General features: G+C 44.4%; 1 protein-coding gene across 4 annotated transcripts in view; it reads right to left on the reverse strand.

Moving 5' to 3' along the window:
• vps13d (vacuolar protein sorting 13 homolog D) overlaps nt 1-15363 on the reverse strand; it is a 62266-nt gene that overhangs the window by 20017 nt on the left and 26886 nt on the right. For all 4 annotated transcript variants that reach the window (XM_014135238.2, XM_014135239.2, XM_045693110.1 and 1 more), the window contains 18 exons: nt 14864-15117; nt 13143-13334; nt 12890-13016; nt 12220-12362; nt 11523-11653; nt 11159-11334; nt 9362-9485; nt 8894-9129; nt 8592-8694; nt 8202-8359; nt 4884-4992; nt 4276-4446; nt 3736-3840; nt 3166-3315; nt 2877-3029; nt 2420-2516; nt 1807-1955; nt 1436-1570 (listed from right to left, as the gene is read on the reverse strand). In XM_014135238.2, the coding sequence (XP_013990713.1) occupies nt 1436-1570; nt 1807-1955; nt 2420-2516; nt 2877-3029; nt 3166-3315; nt 3736-3840; nt 4276-4446; nt 4884-4992; nt 8202-8359; nt 8592-8694; nt 8894-9129; nt 9362-9485; nt 11159-11334; nt 11523-11653; nt 12220-12362; nt 12890-13016; nt 13143-13334; nt 14864-15117 (2713 nt within the window). The remainder of the gene's footprint in view (nt 1-1435; nt 1571-1806; nt 1956-2419; nt 2517-2876; nt 3030-3165; nt 3316-3735; nt 3841-4275; nt 4447-4883; nt 4993-8201; nt 8360-8591; nt 8695-8893; nt 9130-9361; nt 9486-11158; nt 11335-11522; nt 11654-12219; nt 12363-12889; nt 13017-13142; nt 13335-14863; nt 15118-15363) is intronic.

A 15363-nucleotide genomic window follows, 5' to 3' on the forward strand; every position in this document is an offset into this window, starting at 1 on the left:
ACATCCCCCACAGCGTGATGCTGCCACCACCATGCTTCACCCTAAGGATGGTGCCAGGTTTCCTCCAGACGTGACGCTTGGCATTCAGGCCAAAGAGTTCAATCTTGGTTTAAATCAGACTAGAGAATCTTTTTTCTCCTGGTCTGAGAGTCTTTAGGTGCCTTTTGGCAATCTCCAAGTGGGATGTCACGTGCCTTTTACTGAGGAGCGGCTTCTGTCTGGCGACTCTACCATAAAGGCCTGATTGGTGGAGTGCTGCAGAAATTGTTGTCCTTCTGGAAGGTTCTCTCATCTCCACAGAGGAACTCTGGAGCTCTGTCAGAGACCACCTTCCTGACCAAGGCCCTTCTCCCCTGATTGCTTAGTTTGGCCGGGCTTCTATCTCTAGGAAGAGTCTGGGTGGTTCCAAACTACTTCCATTTAAGAATGATGGAGGCCACTGTATTCTTGAGGGCTTTCAATGCTACAGACATTTTTTGGTACCTTTCCCTAGATCTGAGCCTTGACACAATCCTGTCTTGGAGCTTTACGGACAATTCCTTCAACCTCATGGCTTGGTTTTTGCTCTGACATGCACTGTCAACTGTAGGAACTTATATAGACAGGGGCGTTCCTTTCCAAATCATGTCCAATCAATTGAATTTACCACAGTTGTACTCCAATCAAGTTGTAGAAACATCAAGGATGATCAATGGAAACAGGATGCACCTGAGCTCAATTTTGAGTCTCATAGCAAAGGGTCTGAATACTTATGTAAATGAGGTATCTGTTTTTCATTTGTAATAAATTAGCTAAAATGTCTTAAAACCTGTTTTCACTTTGTCATTTATGGGGTATTGTGTGTAGATTGTTGAGGAAAAACATGTATTTAATACATTTTAGAACAAGGCTGTAACGTGACAAAATGTGGAGAAGGGACTACTTTCCGAATGCCCTGTACATTTATTCATATTTTTTGTTGCTCTGACAGTGTTATAGGGGCATCTAATGAGTGACAGGCATCCAAGGAAAGGCGTGGGAGATGTTAAGGTTTTAGAAAGTGATTGTAGGTCACATCCGAGCAGTACAAATTGGAATAAAATGTCTGAAATGTATTATTAATTTCAGTTGGATCTGTAATAGTGTTCCCATTAGGTCATTTAATTGAAGCTATGTTCGCAAACTGCTCGTTGGTCTTAAGTTTCAAAGTGAGTAAATGAGTAGGTCATGCACCATTTACATAATAATTTTGTCTTGTTCTATGTAGAAGGACATCTGCTTGGTTTCTGAGTAACTGGTTGAGGTCTGCCGGGATAATATGTATCACCAAAATTGAAAGTTACAACAGATTGCCACCTTTAGCTGCTTATTGAATGCTAAAGCCATATGCATAATTTTGGAATATGCCATTACATATCACCTCCAGTGAAAGTCTGTCTGTTCATTTTCCCCTCACCTCTCTGAAGTGCTTGAGGATGTCGTTGATGATGATCTCCTGCGTCTCGTAAGGGTGGACCCGGGTGAAGGGGTACATGTTGATCACTGCATCCTCGAACCGTATCAGCGGGATACCCAGGGTTCCCTTGAGGGCCTGCAGAGAGCACAGAGCACTTTTAGAACAAGCACAAGAAAATTGTCTGGGTGGATCAACAACATTCTAGGTACGTGGAGAATCATGTACATTTGTTTGTCTTATAATGCCGACCAATTAAGTCAAAGAGAAAACCAACAGGCAAAGGCAGACATATGAATGCAGAAAGCACGCTATGCTTCCCTGTAAGAATATCCTGGTATAATTTCTTTGTACTGAATTTAGTAACCTTTTACCTTGAGGTCAGGCGGGAGCTTGTGAGAGGTGAACACACTCAGCTTGACCTGAGGGAGGCTGATCTTCAGGTTCTCAAAGTAGTAGCGCTTGGGAGCTCCCTGGTCATCACTGGCCTTCTCATACAGACTCTCATCCAACCTCTCCAGTTCTGGAACCATAAGACAGACAATCAACACTGACCATCCCAAATACAAGATACACACACAGCAGACAGACACCACCTGTTCTTCATAAATGGTACTAACTAACAAATTGTCTGATAAATCATATAATAGTGTTGATGGCTTCCCTATGGCTCAGTTGGTAGAGCATGGTGTGTGCAACGCCAGGGTTGTGGGTTCGATTCCCACGGGGGGCCAGTACAAAAAAATTAAAAAATATAAAATAAAAACAAATGCATGAAATGTATGCGTTCAGTAATGTAAGTCGCTCTGGATAAGAGCGTCTGCTAAATGACTAAAATGCAAATGTAATCATCATGGTCAACAGGCCTTATACATGTATTATACAATGTTGTCTAACGGTCCGCTTATAAATGACTATATGTAGAATGCCTCTCGTACAGTCAAAAACCTGTCATGATGTCCGTTCAGGAACCAGGGGTCTACCCACCTGCCTCTGTGTGGCCGTAACCAAAGAAGCTGAGCAGCTTCAGCAGGAGTTTCTCCTCGATGATGACAGTGAAGCGCCTCGCTGTCACCATGAGATGCTGCGCAGAAAACACTTTGTCATGACCTCAGTATTACAACATCTCAGCCTTAACAGTCATTCAGTTTATAAACACTCATGAACTTGCCTCCTTTGTAGACCGTTAGCTAATGCTTACTGTATGGCAAACGGAAACTAGTTTGAATTTGCTAGCAAGTGTAAGTGATTGTTCACATGGGTCGTATTCATTGGGGCACACATTACAAAAATGTAAAAATCGAGCATTTCTTATTGGACAAGACATGGTAGTCACTCCCTGTTTCAATTTGTTTCCTTCAATTTCCTGCCTAATGAATACGACCCTGATTGAGTCGGGCCATGCCTGAGGTGCTGTGAAGTGAACTTGGCAGTCAGGCCTTACCTTGAAGAGGTCGGTGAGAATGAGGTTGCTGGGGACCTTAACAGAGTTGATCTGTAGGGCGGCGCCAGTGTCCACGATGCTGCTCTCACTACTGGAGCCTGGGGAAACACAGAGCATCACCGGCTGAGTGGTGCCCAGGAGCTGATTATCCACCTGGTGGAGGACAGGGAGAAAAAGAGCGAAAGACGCAATCAATACATGTAGGAACAACTACAAATCAAACTCCTCAGTTGATAGTTAAAAGGTGCACTAAAGGGGTTAAGAATATGAATGGTTTAGGAGGGGTTACCTGGATGTTCTGGATGCTCAGCTCCAGCACCTCGTTGGCAGCGGTGCGAGTGAAGTGGACGTCTATACCCGACAACGTAGTGAACACCAGCTCCTCTGGCAGCTTGTTAACCAGGGAGAGACCCACGCCTTCCTCCAAGTTCACCAACACCTGACCATCAGACAAGACGGACAGACGGAGAGACAGACAGAATGGTGGTCATGATAGGTTAGCCTTATGTGAGAATCCTACAATGATTGAGCAAAATTTCTCACATGTTATGCAAGGGCTTGCAAATTTGACCAATCACTGCACTATTACTGCATAAAACAATCAAATAATCGCAATATTACCACATAAAATAATTTAACAAAGCAACAAGTCAACAAACCTTTTCCCTCATCAGTGCATTTATGACAAATTTGACAAAATTATTACAAATTGCGATGCAAAATGTCATTATTGCCATGGCAAAATTAAGCATTTCGTCCGGCAATGGTCACAAATAATCCTTGAGGGACTTAAAGGTCTTTGCTATCGGTAGGAAGAGGAAATGTATTTTTATACACTTTTAATGGTTAGTAAGTGTACCTCCAGTTCCTGCTCTGGCTTCTTCTTCTGAATGTTGTCTTTGTTCTGGTCCTCCTCTGTGCTCGGGTACGTCCGGTTCATTCGCCGCTGGTTGAAGTCACTGATCTACAGTAACAACAGCATTACATACAGCCAGTCAGGATACTCTAATTACCGGCAGACATGGAACCAACATGAAAGTATTGAAACGATACAGTCAACTGTACAGGATCAAAACTGAATTCCGTACAAGAGCTAGATAATCAAACATTGATGCAGGTGACCACCTCATGAAGCTGGTTGAGAGAATGCCAAGAGTGTGCAAAGCTGTCATCAAGGCAAAGGGCGGCTACTTTGAAGAATCTCAAATATAAAATATATTTTGATTTGTTTAGCACTTTTTTTAGTTACTAAATGATTCCATATGTGCTATTTCATAGTTTTGATGTCTTCACTACTATTCTATGTAGACAATAGTAAAAATAAAGAAAAACCCTTGAATGAATAGGTGTCCCCAAACCTTTGTCTGGTACTGTATATCCAAATACACCCAAAACTAACCTGCAGCACTCGTGTGGGTCCGTCCGGCAGGACTTGGACAGACAGCACCCCAGAGCCAGGCCTCATCTTCTGGTTGATGAACTGCTGCTCTGGGCCCAGCTCCAGCAGGCCTGCAGCCGGCCCCAGCACCACCTCTGCCCCGTCAAACAGCCCCTCCACACCACCGTTCGCCTGGGGGGGGTCAGAGGTCAACACAGAGGGGCACATTAAATAAAAATGGAGCTATATTCAGATTGGAACCAATGTTTGGTGAGACTTTGTTTTAGATGTCTACATACAGTATAGGCCTAATATACTAGCTAAGTGTTTCTAAGCTTCGTAGGTCACATTGTCAAAAGTGTCTATGTGCTCTAATCATAAGAACCTTATTCAATAGCATTATGAAGTACTTATTACACATTTCAACACATTCACCTGTAAATGAAGTGTTACTTAATCTCTGAAAAATCCTATTAAGTGTTTAACAATGCAAGATTAGATACCAAAACCTAATTAATTCTGCAATTATAATCAGATAAGAATTTGATATGGACAGCTAAAATAAAGTGTACCAGCAAAAGTATGTTTGATCAGCAGATAGTAAGAGACGTTCTGTGGGAACTACCCACCTGTACCACCAGCCGGGGCAGGCCACAGGTCAGCATGCCTGATGAGAAGTGCCAAGTCTGGGTGGTGCTGCGCCGCGGGTCTGGCCTCCTCAGCATCAAGGGCTCATAACTAGGGGAAAGGGGAGGGAGAGAGGACAATGATGTCAGATACAGGTAAATATGTACAGAAAAAAAATAGTGCAACAATTTCTAAGATTTTACTGAGTTACAGTTCATATAAGGAAATCAGTAAATTGAAAGAAATTCATTAGGCCCTAATCTATTGATATTACATGACTGGGAATACAGATAGGCATCTGTTGGTCACAGAAAAAAAACGGTAGGGGCGTGGATAGGGCTGTGGGGGTCACAAAATTGTCAGCCGGTGATTGACAAGCAAATAACAGTCGGTCTTACGGTAATTGACCGTTAATTAACATAAACACACATAGCCTAGAAGCCACTGATGTAGACCTTTGGAACATTTACATTTAAAAAAAGTCTAATAAATCCATGTAATATAGCCTACACCATCAACATAAATCCATTACCTATTTCAGACAGGTCTAAAGAAACATGATATGAAGAATATGTAGTCTATTTCAGAAGAACAGAACAGCATACTGAGTTGTCCTTATGTTAGGTCCTGATCTGGCTATGCCAAATAGCTGTGAGCTACAATAATTCATTAAGCAGACAAGTTTTGATTAGAATTCCGTGGCATTATTTTATAGCATGAAAAATACAATTGAGCGCTCCTAAAAAAAATCCATTCCTTTTGTGGCCAGTGGCCGTTGTGCCCTTCTCCCCTAGTGCTGCATGCTCGGAAGCATCTCCCTCACATGTCTATCCATCACGTGATCGGGTCTTTCTCACAGGCTACAAGTGAAGACAGACACATCGGGGATGCAACTGCACGCGTCCTTATCCAATTCCAAGGTGCATATTGAAGATATTGGAAGAACTGTCCACATTACTTTTCGTCAGCCAACAAGATGAGTAGGCCGAACGAAAAGCACTAGCCTATGTCAATCTACTATCCCCCATAATAAAAAAGTGAACCTATTCTATGCAAGAAATAAATATTCCAAACATAGTCTGGGACAGATATGGGATGCAATAGATCCCAAATGAATACAGCCACTAACATCTAAAAAACATTTTACGCAATGTGGCTGACACAACAGATCAGAACGTTTAGATTAAAATGTTGAGAAACTATTAGGCTATTTCTTCACATTATAAGCTTAGCAATGCACACATGGCAGTAGGCTATAAAAGCAAATGTTCCATTAGCGGGAAAACACCATTATCAAAACACGTCATCTACAGTATGCACTTAAATAGCTTTTCCTGTGGTTCATTTTCATGCCAGCCAGGTAGGCTATACTCCTGTTGTAAATATAAGCAATGTGCTTAATATTAGGAAATAAATAAATAAATAAATATAGTAGGCCTAGCCTATAGAAAGCTGGTGGGATCCTCCTCTCAGAGGCCATCACTCCATTTTCTCACGCAATTGCATAGCCTATAGAAATGTTGCGCAACATGAGCTCATGGGCTCTGATGAAGTGTTTGATAAGATTTTCGATTACATTTGCAATGATGTCAGAGTGATAGAGGGACAATAGAGTGCTGAGTAGCAGGCAGTTTAGTAGGCTACTAACGACCAGCAGGAGCATCAGCGCTTGGAGAAGCGTAATTACTGTGACTAAACAGTCACGTGGAATTTGACTACCTTCATGATTCGTGACCGCCAGTGTAGCGGTAATACAATCACCTCAACAGGCCTAGGCGTGGATCAGAAAACCAGTCAGTATCTGGTGTAACCACCATTTGCCTCATGCAGCGCAACACATCTCCTTTGCATAGAGTTGATCAGGCTGTTGATTATGGCCTGTGTTGTCCCACTCCTCTTCAATGGCTGTGCGAAGTTTCTGGATATTGGCGGGAACTGGAACACAGTGTCGTACACATCGATCCAGAGCATCCCAAACATGCTCAATGGGTGACATGTCTGGTGAGTGTGCAGGCCATGGAAGAACTGGGACATTTTCAGCTTCCAGGAATTGTGTGCAGATGCATGCGACATGGGGCCATGCATTATCATGCTGAAACATGAGGTGATGACGACAGATGAATGGCACGACAATGGGCCTCAGGATGTCATCACGGTATCTCTGTGCATTCAAACTGCCAAAAATAAAATATAATTGTGTTCGTTGTCTGTAGCTTATGCCTGTCCATACCATAACCCCACCTCCACCATGGGGTACTCTGTTCACAACGTTGATATCAGCAAACCGCTCGCCCACACAACGCCATACACATGCTCTGCGGTTGTGAGGCTATGTGGACATACTGCCAAATTCTTTAAAACAACGTTGGCGGCGCCTTATGGTAGAGAAATGAACATTAAATTATCTGGCAACAGCTCTGGTGGACATTCCTGCAGTCAGCATGCCAATTGCACGTTCCCTCAACTTGAGACATCTGTGGTATTGTGTTGTGTGACAAAACTGCACATTTTAGAGTGGCACACCTGTGTAATGATCATGCTGTTTAATCAGCCTCTTGATATGCCACACCTGTCAGGTGGATGAATTGTCTTGGCAAAGGAGAAATGCTCAGGGATGTAAACTTGGGATGTAAACTAGGGATGTAAACTAGGGATGCTCAATATACCGATGTCAAAGCTGACGTGCATACCTATATAACGTAGGTAGATGACGTAATGACGCCATGAAAAGCACAGCGCTACACAGAACAAAAGCATAAAAATACTAAGCACACACTTCCAACAACTAAACAAGTTCAAGTCGAGCAGTCATTTGAAAGAGTAAGAACATTTCTGCAAGACAACTCAAAGGTGAAATCCATTAACGCCAAGATAATGGCATTCACTGCCCTTGACAATCAACCGTTCTGTCGTGGATGATGTTGGCTTTCGCTGACTGGTCGAGCACCTCGAGCTTAGATGTTGCCCTACCGGAGTTACACAGTATTGTTGAAATGCACATCCGTGAGCTACGTGCTATGGGCGTCCCTGCTATTAGCTTCACGACTGCAATTTGGACCAGCGATGTCAGCCCCATGAGCATGCTGAGTCAAGGAAAATATCGGTATCGGGCAAAAATGTAATATCGGTGCATGCCTAATGTAAACAAATGTGTGCACAAAATTTGAGACATATAAGCCTTTTGTGCGTATGGAACATTTCAGCTCACACTTTACATGTTGCGTTTATACTGTATTTTTGTTCAGTGTAGATACAGGCATATACTAAAAAGATGAAACCACACATAAGAATGGTTTTGAGTCAGGGAAGCAGTGACTGACTGATTGTCGGTGACCGCTGCCAACCCTGCTATGTCCAGCACCAGGGAGGAGTCCAGGGGGCGTGGCTGAGCAGGCTTGCTCTGTGGAGGGGAGGAGCCTTCGTGACAGAGCATTCCTGTTCCCGTCATCCGCCACAGCTGGGAACGCTTCCCCGGCTCCTGAGGTAACAGGAACAAGTTTGGAATATTGTTATTTTGGAGTTGGAAAAATAGTCTGTAAACTGTTTTAAAGCCTTTTTATTCATGGGTTTCAAGTGATCACTTCACTACTGAAAGTTCTATGAAACCCTATGGAGAGTTCTGTCCCAGTCATACAAAATGGATGAAGTAGATGACATTAGAAGCATAAACACTGCTACGTTCTAAGGTGTATTTGATATAATGGTTGTACCTTTTTCTTGAGGACGACTCTCTGGGTCTTGGTCTCCACATCCAGCACCAGTTCAGCACCTGCCACCACCCGTTTTTTCCCCACCGGCCTCTTCCCTGCATCCCTGTAGAAACACAACAACATGAATCAGCGTTTATGTCTGGTTTCATTAGAGCAAACCGGGAAACCAAAAACATGGGATTTGTATTGGACAAGTCCAAGTAGTCCCTTCCTGTTTGTCTGTTTTCATCTGTTTGGTACCAAATGCACCTGACCCTGGTTCTGAACTATGCCTGTCCATCCTCAGTCTCTCTCATACTCACTGAGAAAAAGTGTATGTGGCAGCGATGTAGATGAAGTTCTCGTAGTAGAGTTTGTTGTACTCCCGGAAGAAGTTCATATCAGCGGTGACCTCGGACGAGCCGGCACCCTTCACGATGAGGGTGAGGTAGGGGGGCAGGGTGGGCTCGTCACAAGCAAAGTCCAGCACTGATCCCGCCTTCACCTCCGTGTGAAGCCGGATGTCTGCCACACCGTGCTGCCAGAATTGGATGGGCACCTGCAGTAAACAAACTCAGTTTGAGACATAGAATCTCAATAAGATTATGGGCGCCATTTTGGCACACAAAATTCATCAATAACAGCATGCCAGTTACAATGTAAACTCCAATGTTTTATTTGACTGTTTGGCTCCAACATTGTTAGTTTCCCAATCTCTGTATCTACATCTATGGCGCTGAGAGAAACTGTGATATGAGAGTTCACCCCTGCAGACATCTCCAGTACTGTACCTCCGAGATGTTGTCGATGCGGAACGGTGGTGGTAGCTGGTCGGTGTCGCTGAAGCAGATCTGATAGGTGGCTCCCTTCAGTGTGATCTCAGCTCGCAGGAAGAAACAGTTGCCCAGTGTGTCTCTGTCATAGAAACAACACAATACAGCACAACTACAGTAGAGGCATTTTCTGTAATACTTAACCATTATAATGAGTTGGGTATGGCATTATAAAGTTGGATATATCTGTGGTCTTACACCTGAAACTCAGGTGTAAGTGTTTAATCATTTATGAATATTAAAAGTGCACTGTGCAGAAAAATCGCTGCGCCATTTCCCGGTTGCTAAAATTCGAATAGCTTGCCTAATTTCAATTTATGTGACAAAACAAGCAAGTATAGTGTAAAGAGTCATTATGCAATCTAAACTAAGGATGCACGATATAAAATCGGTAAGCATATCGGAATCGGACGGTATTAGCTAAAAATGCCAACATCGGCTCGATGTCTAGTTTAACGCCGTTGTGCAAAACCGATGTCAAAGCTGATGTGCATACATATATAACGTAGGTAGATGACGTAATGACGCCACGAAAAATACAGAGCTACACAGAACAAGAGCAACAACTAAAAACAGGCTTACACGTGCAACACAGCATTCCTAACCTAGCCCACAATGGCTTTCGCCGACTGGTCGAGCACCGGTACACGCTACCAAGTAGACGCTATTTTTCAGATGTTGCCCTACCGGAGTTACACAGTATTGTTGAAACTTACATTAATGAGCTACTTGCTATGGGCATCACTGCTATTAGTTTCATAACTGACATTTGGACCAGCGATGTCAGCCCCATGAGCATTATGAGTCTGACAGCACAGTGGGTCCACGAGGATTTCGCACTGAGGAAAGCCGTATTGCATGCTCAAGAATGTGCTGGTTTTCATACCGCTGTTGCCATTTCAATGGCATTTGAGAACATGTTTGAAACATGAACACTCCTAGCTCCATTTGAACAACTGACTGGAGAAATAAGCTCATCAACTGTGTCTGCAGCAGACGTGATACCCTCTGTCATGGCATTGAAACTCCTGCTCAACAAAACTGTCGACACCAACCGTGGGGTTAACTTGGAAAAGTACTCTACTAGAGGCTGTGAACAAGCGATTCGGCGGCGTTCTCTCTGAGCCTCTTTACGGTGTCGCCACCATGCTCGATGCTAGGTACACGGACCACTACCTTGATGCAGACAAGAAACAGGGTTTACGTGAAATGTTACAGACAGAGCTGGACAAGATGTAAACGGACACAGTGCGCACTGACGAAGAGGCCACGGACAGACAGAGCTGAAACTTCACTGCTTGACATGCATGATGAAATCCTGGTTGAGAATGAACAACAAAACAGCATTTTAAGTAAGTGAAAGAAATAGGTTCTGATTATGTTTTACTGGTAATGGGGACATACGTAAAATGCCAACAACATAACTTTTTGGTCAGTGTGTGTGTTTCAACTATTTAACTGTTCTAGAATTCTTTAAAGGCCGCAAAAATTGTAAATATTGGTTATCAGGATCAGGTTTTTCGCAAGGAAAATATCAGATATCGGTATCAACAATTTCATAGCCCTGCATCCCTAATCTAAACCACTGTGAAATATATTTTCCATAACCAAAAATATTATAATATTAAGTTACATATCGCATTTTTAAAGCAGCTATGGTGCCAGGGATTTGTTCTTACTGTATTTTCACAATGAGCACCATTTTGTATGTATGACAGTATAGCCGTTTTCTCAGATAGTCCTATAGTCTTTTACCTCATGTTGACATGGAAGGACTTGGGCTTGTTGACCTCGAAGCCTCCGGACCAGGTGCAGTTTTGGGTGTCCATGAGGCGCACACACAGAAGCTGGTCGTAGTCATTCCTGGGCCAGTGGAAGACCACGCTGGAACCCGGCAGGGTGGAGATGTAGCCCTCTGGGTTCACCGTTCCCTGGAGTCATACAACAATAATAAGGCTTGTTGACATGGTCCTTATCATGAAGCATTGCTGCTGTATGACTATCTCCAATAAACATCAGGTTTGAGTCCTAAAACAGCAGACATCTGCTTTCTTTTCATTGCTTTGTTTTGTCCATTTGGATGTGTCTAATTCCTGTCTTTGCACTGTCAGTCACTCACCTTGCCCCTGGCAAACTCTCTCTGGGAGAAGGCCAGTTTGTGGGTGGAGCGGTTGTCCAGCAGGTACCGAGGGGCAAAGGTCACGATGTGGGTGTCTCTGTAGCGGCCCTTGCCTTTACGAACGTTGATGCCTGTGTGAAAACACAAAACAGCATATTTCAGGGCTGCGACAGGCTATATAATAGACAAGGGCAACAAATGGGCACTGATGCCCAAAGGCTAACCATTAGTGAGGTGTTGCTGTTAGGCTACTGGCGGTTGCTGTTAGGCTACTGGCGGTTGCTGTTAGGCTACTGGCGGTTGCTGTTAGGCTACTGGCGGTTGCTGTTAGGCTACTGGCGGTTGCTGTTAGGCTACTTGCGGTTGCTGTTAGGCTACTTGCGGTTGCTGTTAGGCTACTGGCGGTTGCTGTTAGGCTACTGGCGGTTGCTGTTAGGCTACTGGCGGTTGCTGTTAGGCTACTTGCGGTTGCTGTTAGGCTACTTGCGGTTGTTGTTAGGCTACTGGCGGTTGCTGTTAGGCTACTGGCGGTTGCTGTTAGGCTACTGGCGGTTGCTGTTAGGCTACTGGCGGTTGCTGTTAGGCTACTTGCGGTTGCTGTTAGGCTACTGGCGGTTGCTGTTAGGCTACTGGCGGTTGCTGTTAGGCTACTTGCGGTTGCTGTTAGGCTACTTGCGGTTGTTGTTAGGCTACTTGCCTATGTTGTAGATGAGTCCAGGTCTATTCCCATGCTGGATGACCTTCACCGCCCTCACTCCACTCCCACCGTCCAGGGAAAAGCCCTGGCACCAACCGGGAACCCCGTCCGGATGGATCCCTTTCCCTATCCGCATAGTGCACCTGAGAAAAATGGAGAGATAAGAGAACCGGAATTGTGGAAGCAACATGGTGGAAGCTCAACTTAGTTGTTTTTTAGGATGTGAATTAATACATGGTTAATTAGCTAATAGTTAACAAATTAGCTAACTAGTTTATAGTTTGATTTCTAGCTGCTAATGTGTTGTCTGTCAATATATAGTCTACCATCCTTCTGCAATGTCTCTCCACAGACAGACGATGCAAACGTATACACAGAAATGCACATTATGGACAGAACTCGCAGTGTAGCCACTGGAGAGGATCTCCCTTGAGATTATATATTCAGCTACACTGTGCAGTAACATGTTTTCCTCACCGCAAACGCAAAGTGCTTTTAGACTTTTAGATATCACCACTACTGAAATAATTGTATATTGAACATTTGTTCAAATTATGGTTTTATGGTAGTATTACTAAACTGTGCAACACTGCTCCCTTTTATACATGTGAACAATAAAAGGGATAGTGTCTAGAATCAGAAGTGGAACCAGGCCCTACAGCACACTCACATGGCTGGCTGCTCCTTGTCAGTGTAACAGAAGAGCAAGGGGCTGAGACTCCTGGCTAACTCGTGCTCCTCAAACTGACCGCCTGCATCCGTCTTCCCATTGTCCTGACGGAAGATCAACGGCAGACCTGAGGGGAAGAAAACAGTCAGAACTGTCAAAAGGTCAATACTTATTTTAATTCTATTCACTGTGTGTGTGTCTGTATATATGTGTGTGTGTGTGTTCTGCTTATGAGGGGGGATAGAGTAAGCACCGGTCTTGTTGATGAGCCAGTAGGGTGCTGAGATGAGGATCTTGAGCGCCCCCTGCGCCCGCAGGATGATGCGTATCGTGAGACAGAGCAGGCGCTTGTTAGCATCATACAGCCGCATGCGCACCACATAGTTCTGGGTACCAGGGGGAATCAGCAGCTCCTTACACACAGAGAAGTTCTCTAGCAGCACTCCTAGTGGGAGGAGGAGGACGGGGGCACAGACATGGTCAGGGTGAAAAAGTGTGGAGTAGGCTGTACAGTTCAATGAAAAAGTCTAAAGTGTGATTTCAGGCTGTAGGCAACAACATTTTAAAAGTCAACAAGGGGGTGAATGCTTTTCAAGGCACTACACATACTATATACAGTGCCTTTGGAAAGTATTCAGACCCCTTGATGTTTTCCAGATTTTGTTACAGCCTTATTCTAAAATGGATTAAATAAAAACATATCCTCATCAAGACTCTTCCAAGAGCTGGCCGCCCAGCCAAACTGAGCAATCAGGGGAGAAGGGCCTTGGTCAGGGAGGTGACCAACAACCCGATGGTCACTGACAGAGCTCTAGAGTTCCTCTGTAGAGATGGGAGAACCTTCCAGAAGGCCAACCATCTCTGCTGCACTCCACCAATCAGGCTTTTATGGTAGAGTGGCCAGACGGAAGCCAAAAGGCATCTAAAGACTCTCAGACCATGAGAAACAAGATTCTCTGGTCTGATGAAACCAAGATTGAACTCTTTGGCCTGAATGCCATGTGTCACGTCTGGAGAAAACCTGGCACCATCCCTACGGTGAAGCATGGTGGTGGCAGCATCATGCTGTGGCGATGTTTTTCAGCAGCAGGGACTGGGAGACTAGTCAGGATTGAGGGAAAGATGAACAGAGCAAAGTACAGAGAGATCCTTGATGAAAACCTGCTCCAGAGCGCTCAGGACCACAGACTGGGGCGACGGTTCACCTTCCAACAGGACAACGACCCTAAGCACACAGCCAAGATAACGCAGGAGTGGCTTCAGGACAAGTCTCAATGTCCTTGAGTCACCCAGCTAGAGCCTAGACTTGAACTCGATCAAACATCTCTGGAGAGACCTGAAAATAGCTGTGCAGTTACACTCAAGTCGCTCTGGATAAGAGCGTCTGCTAAATGACGTAAATGTAAATGTAACCTGACAGAGCTTGAGAGGATCTGCAGAGAAAAACGGGAGAAACTCCCCAAATACAGGAGTGCCAAGCTTGTAGCGTCATACCCAAGAAGACTCGAGGCTGTAATCACTGCCAAAGGTGCTTCAACAAAGTACTGCGTAAAGGGTCTGAATACTTATGTAAATGTGATATTTCCGTTCTAAATTCGCAAAAATGTCTAAAAACGTGTTTTTTGCTTTGTCATTATGGGGTATTGTGTATAGATTGATGAGGGGAAAAACTATTTAATCCATTTTAGAATAAGGCTGTAATGTAACAAAATATGGAAAAGGTCAAGGGGTCTGAAAACATTCAGAACGCACTGTATATTATCATTACATCAATTGTGCATTTCCACTATGGGGTTTTACACCAGTCCTTAGTGTTTTACACCTGTGTTTCAGCCTCTGAGGCTTGGCCCACAAAAAGTCCAGGACCATGGCATTACATGGCTATGATATAGTATTAATTCCAGGTCATGAACATTGAGATTCTTAATAGGTGGAGAGGTGATTAGATGAGAATGGCAGCGGTGGGACTCTGACCTAGCTCCATGTTCTGGGAGGTGTCTGCAGCATGCAGCACAGCCTCCTTGCCCGGCTTCAGGGAGCCCTTAATGGACGTGCCCTTGATGTAGTAGTTGAGGTCGCAGGGCAGCAGGTTGGCCAGCACCAGCGTGGGCAGCAGGTAGATGGTGTGGCCTGGCTGCCAGTAGATCTGCTTGGAGCTGCCAGAACCCGATACGGTCTTGGCAGGCTGCTGGTCCGGGTAGTTCTCTTTCTTGATCACCACGCAGAACCTAACAGAGGGCAGAAGAGAAGAGGCGGGATGGGAGAGGAAGAGAGTAAATGAGAATGTATCCCATGTAAGAAAATAAAGAATATTCTACATTTAGCCTGAGGGCTGATATGTCAATAGCATGCGCTTGTGGCTTAAACAAGTAGTGTAAACTTGGGAGACAAATTCTAAACACCAGGGTGGGGTTAGACTAGAAATAAATACATGATTTGGTATGATTGGTTGGATTTATTTCTGGACTGAGCCG

Source organism: Salmo salar, chromosome ssa13 (genome assembly GCF_905237065.1).
Source record: "Salmo salar chromosome ssa13, Ssal_v3.1, whole genome shotgun sequence".
Classification (NCBI taxonomy): Eukaryota; Metazoa; Chordata; class Actinopteri; order Salmoniformes; family Salmonidae; genus Salmo; species Salmo salar.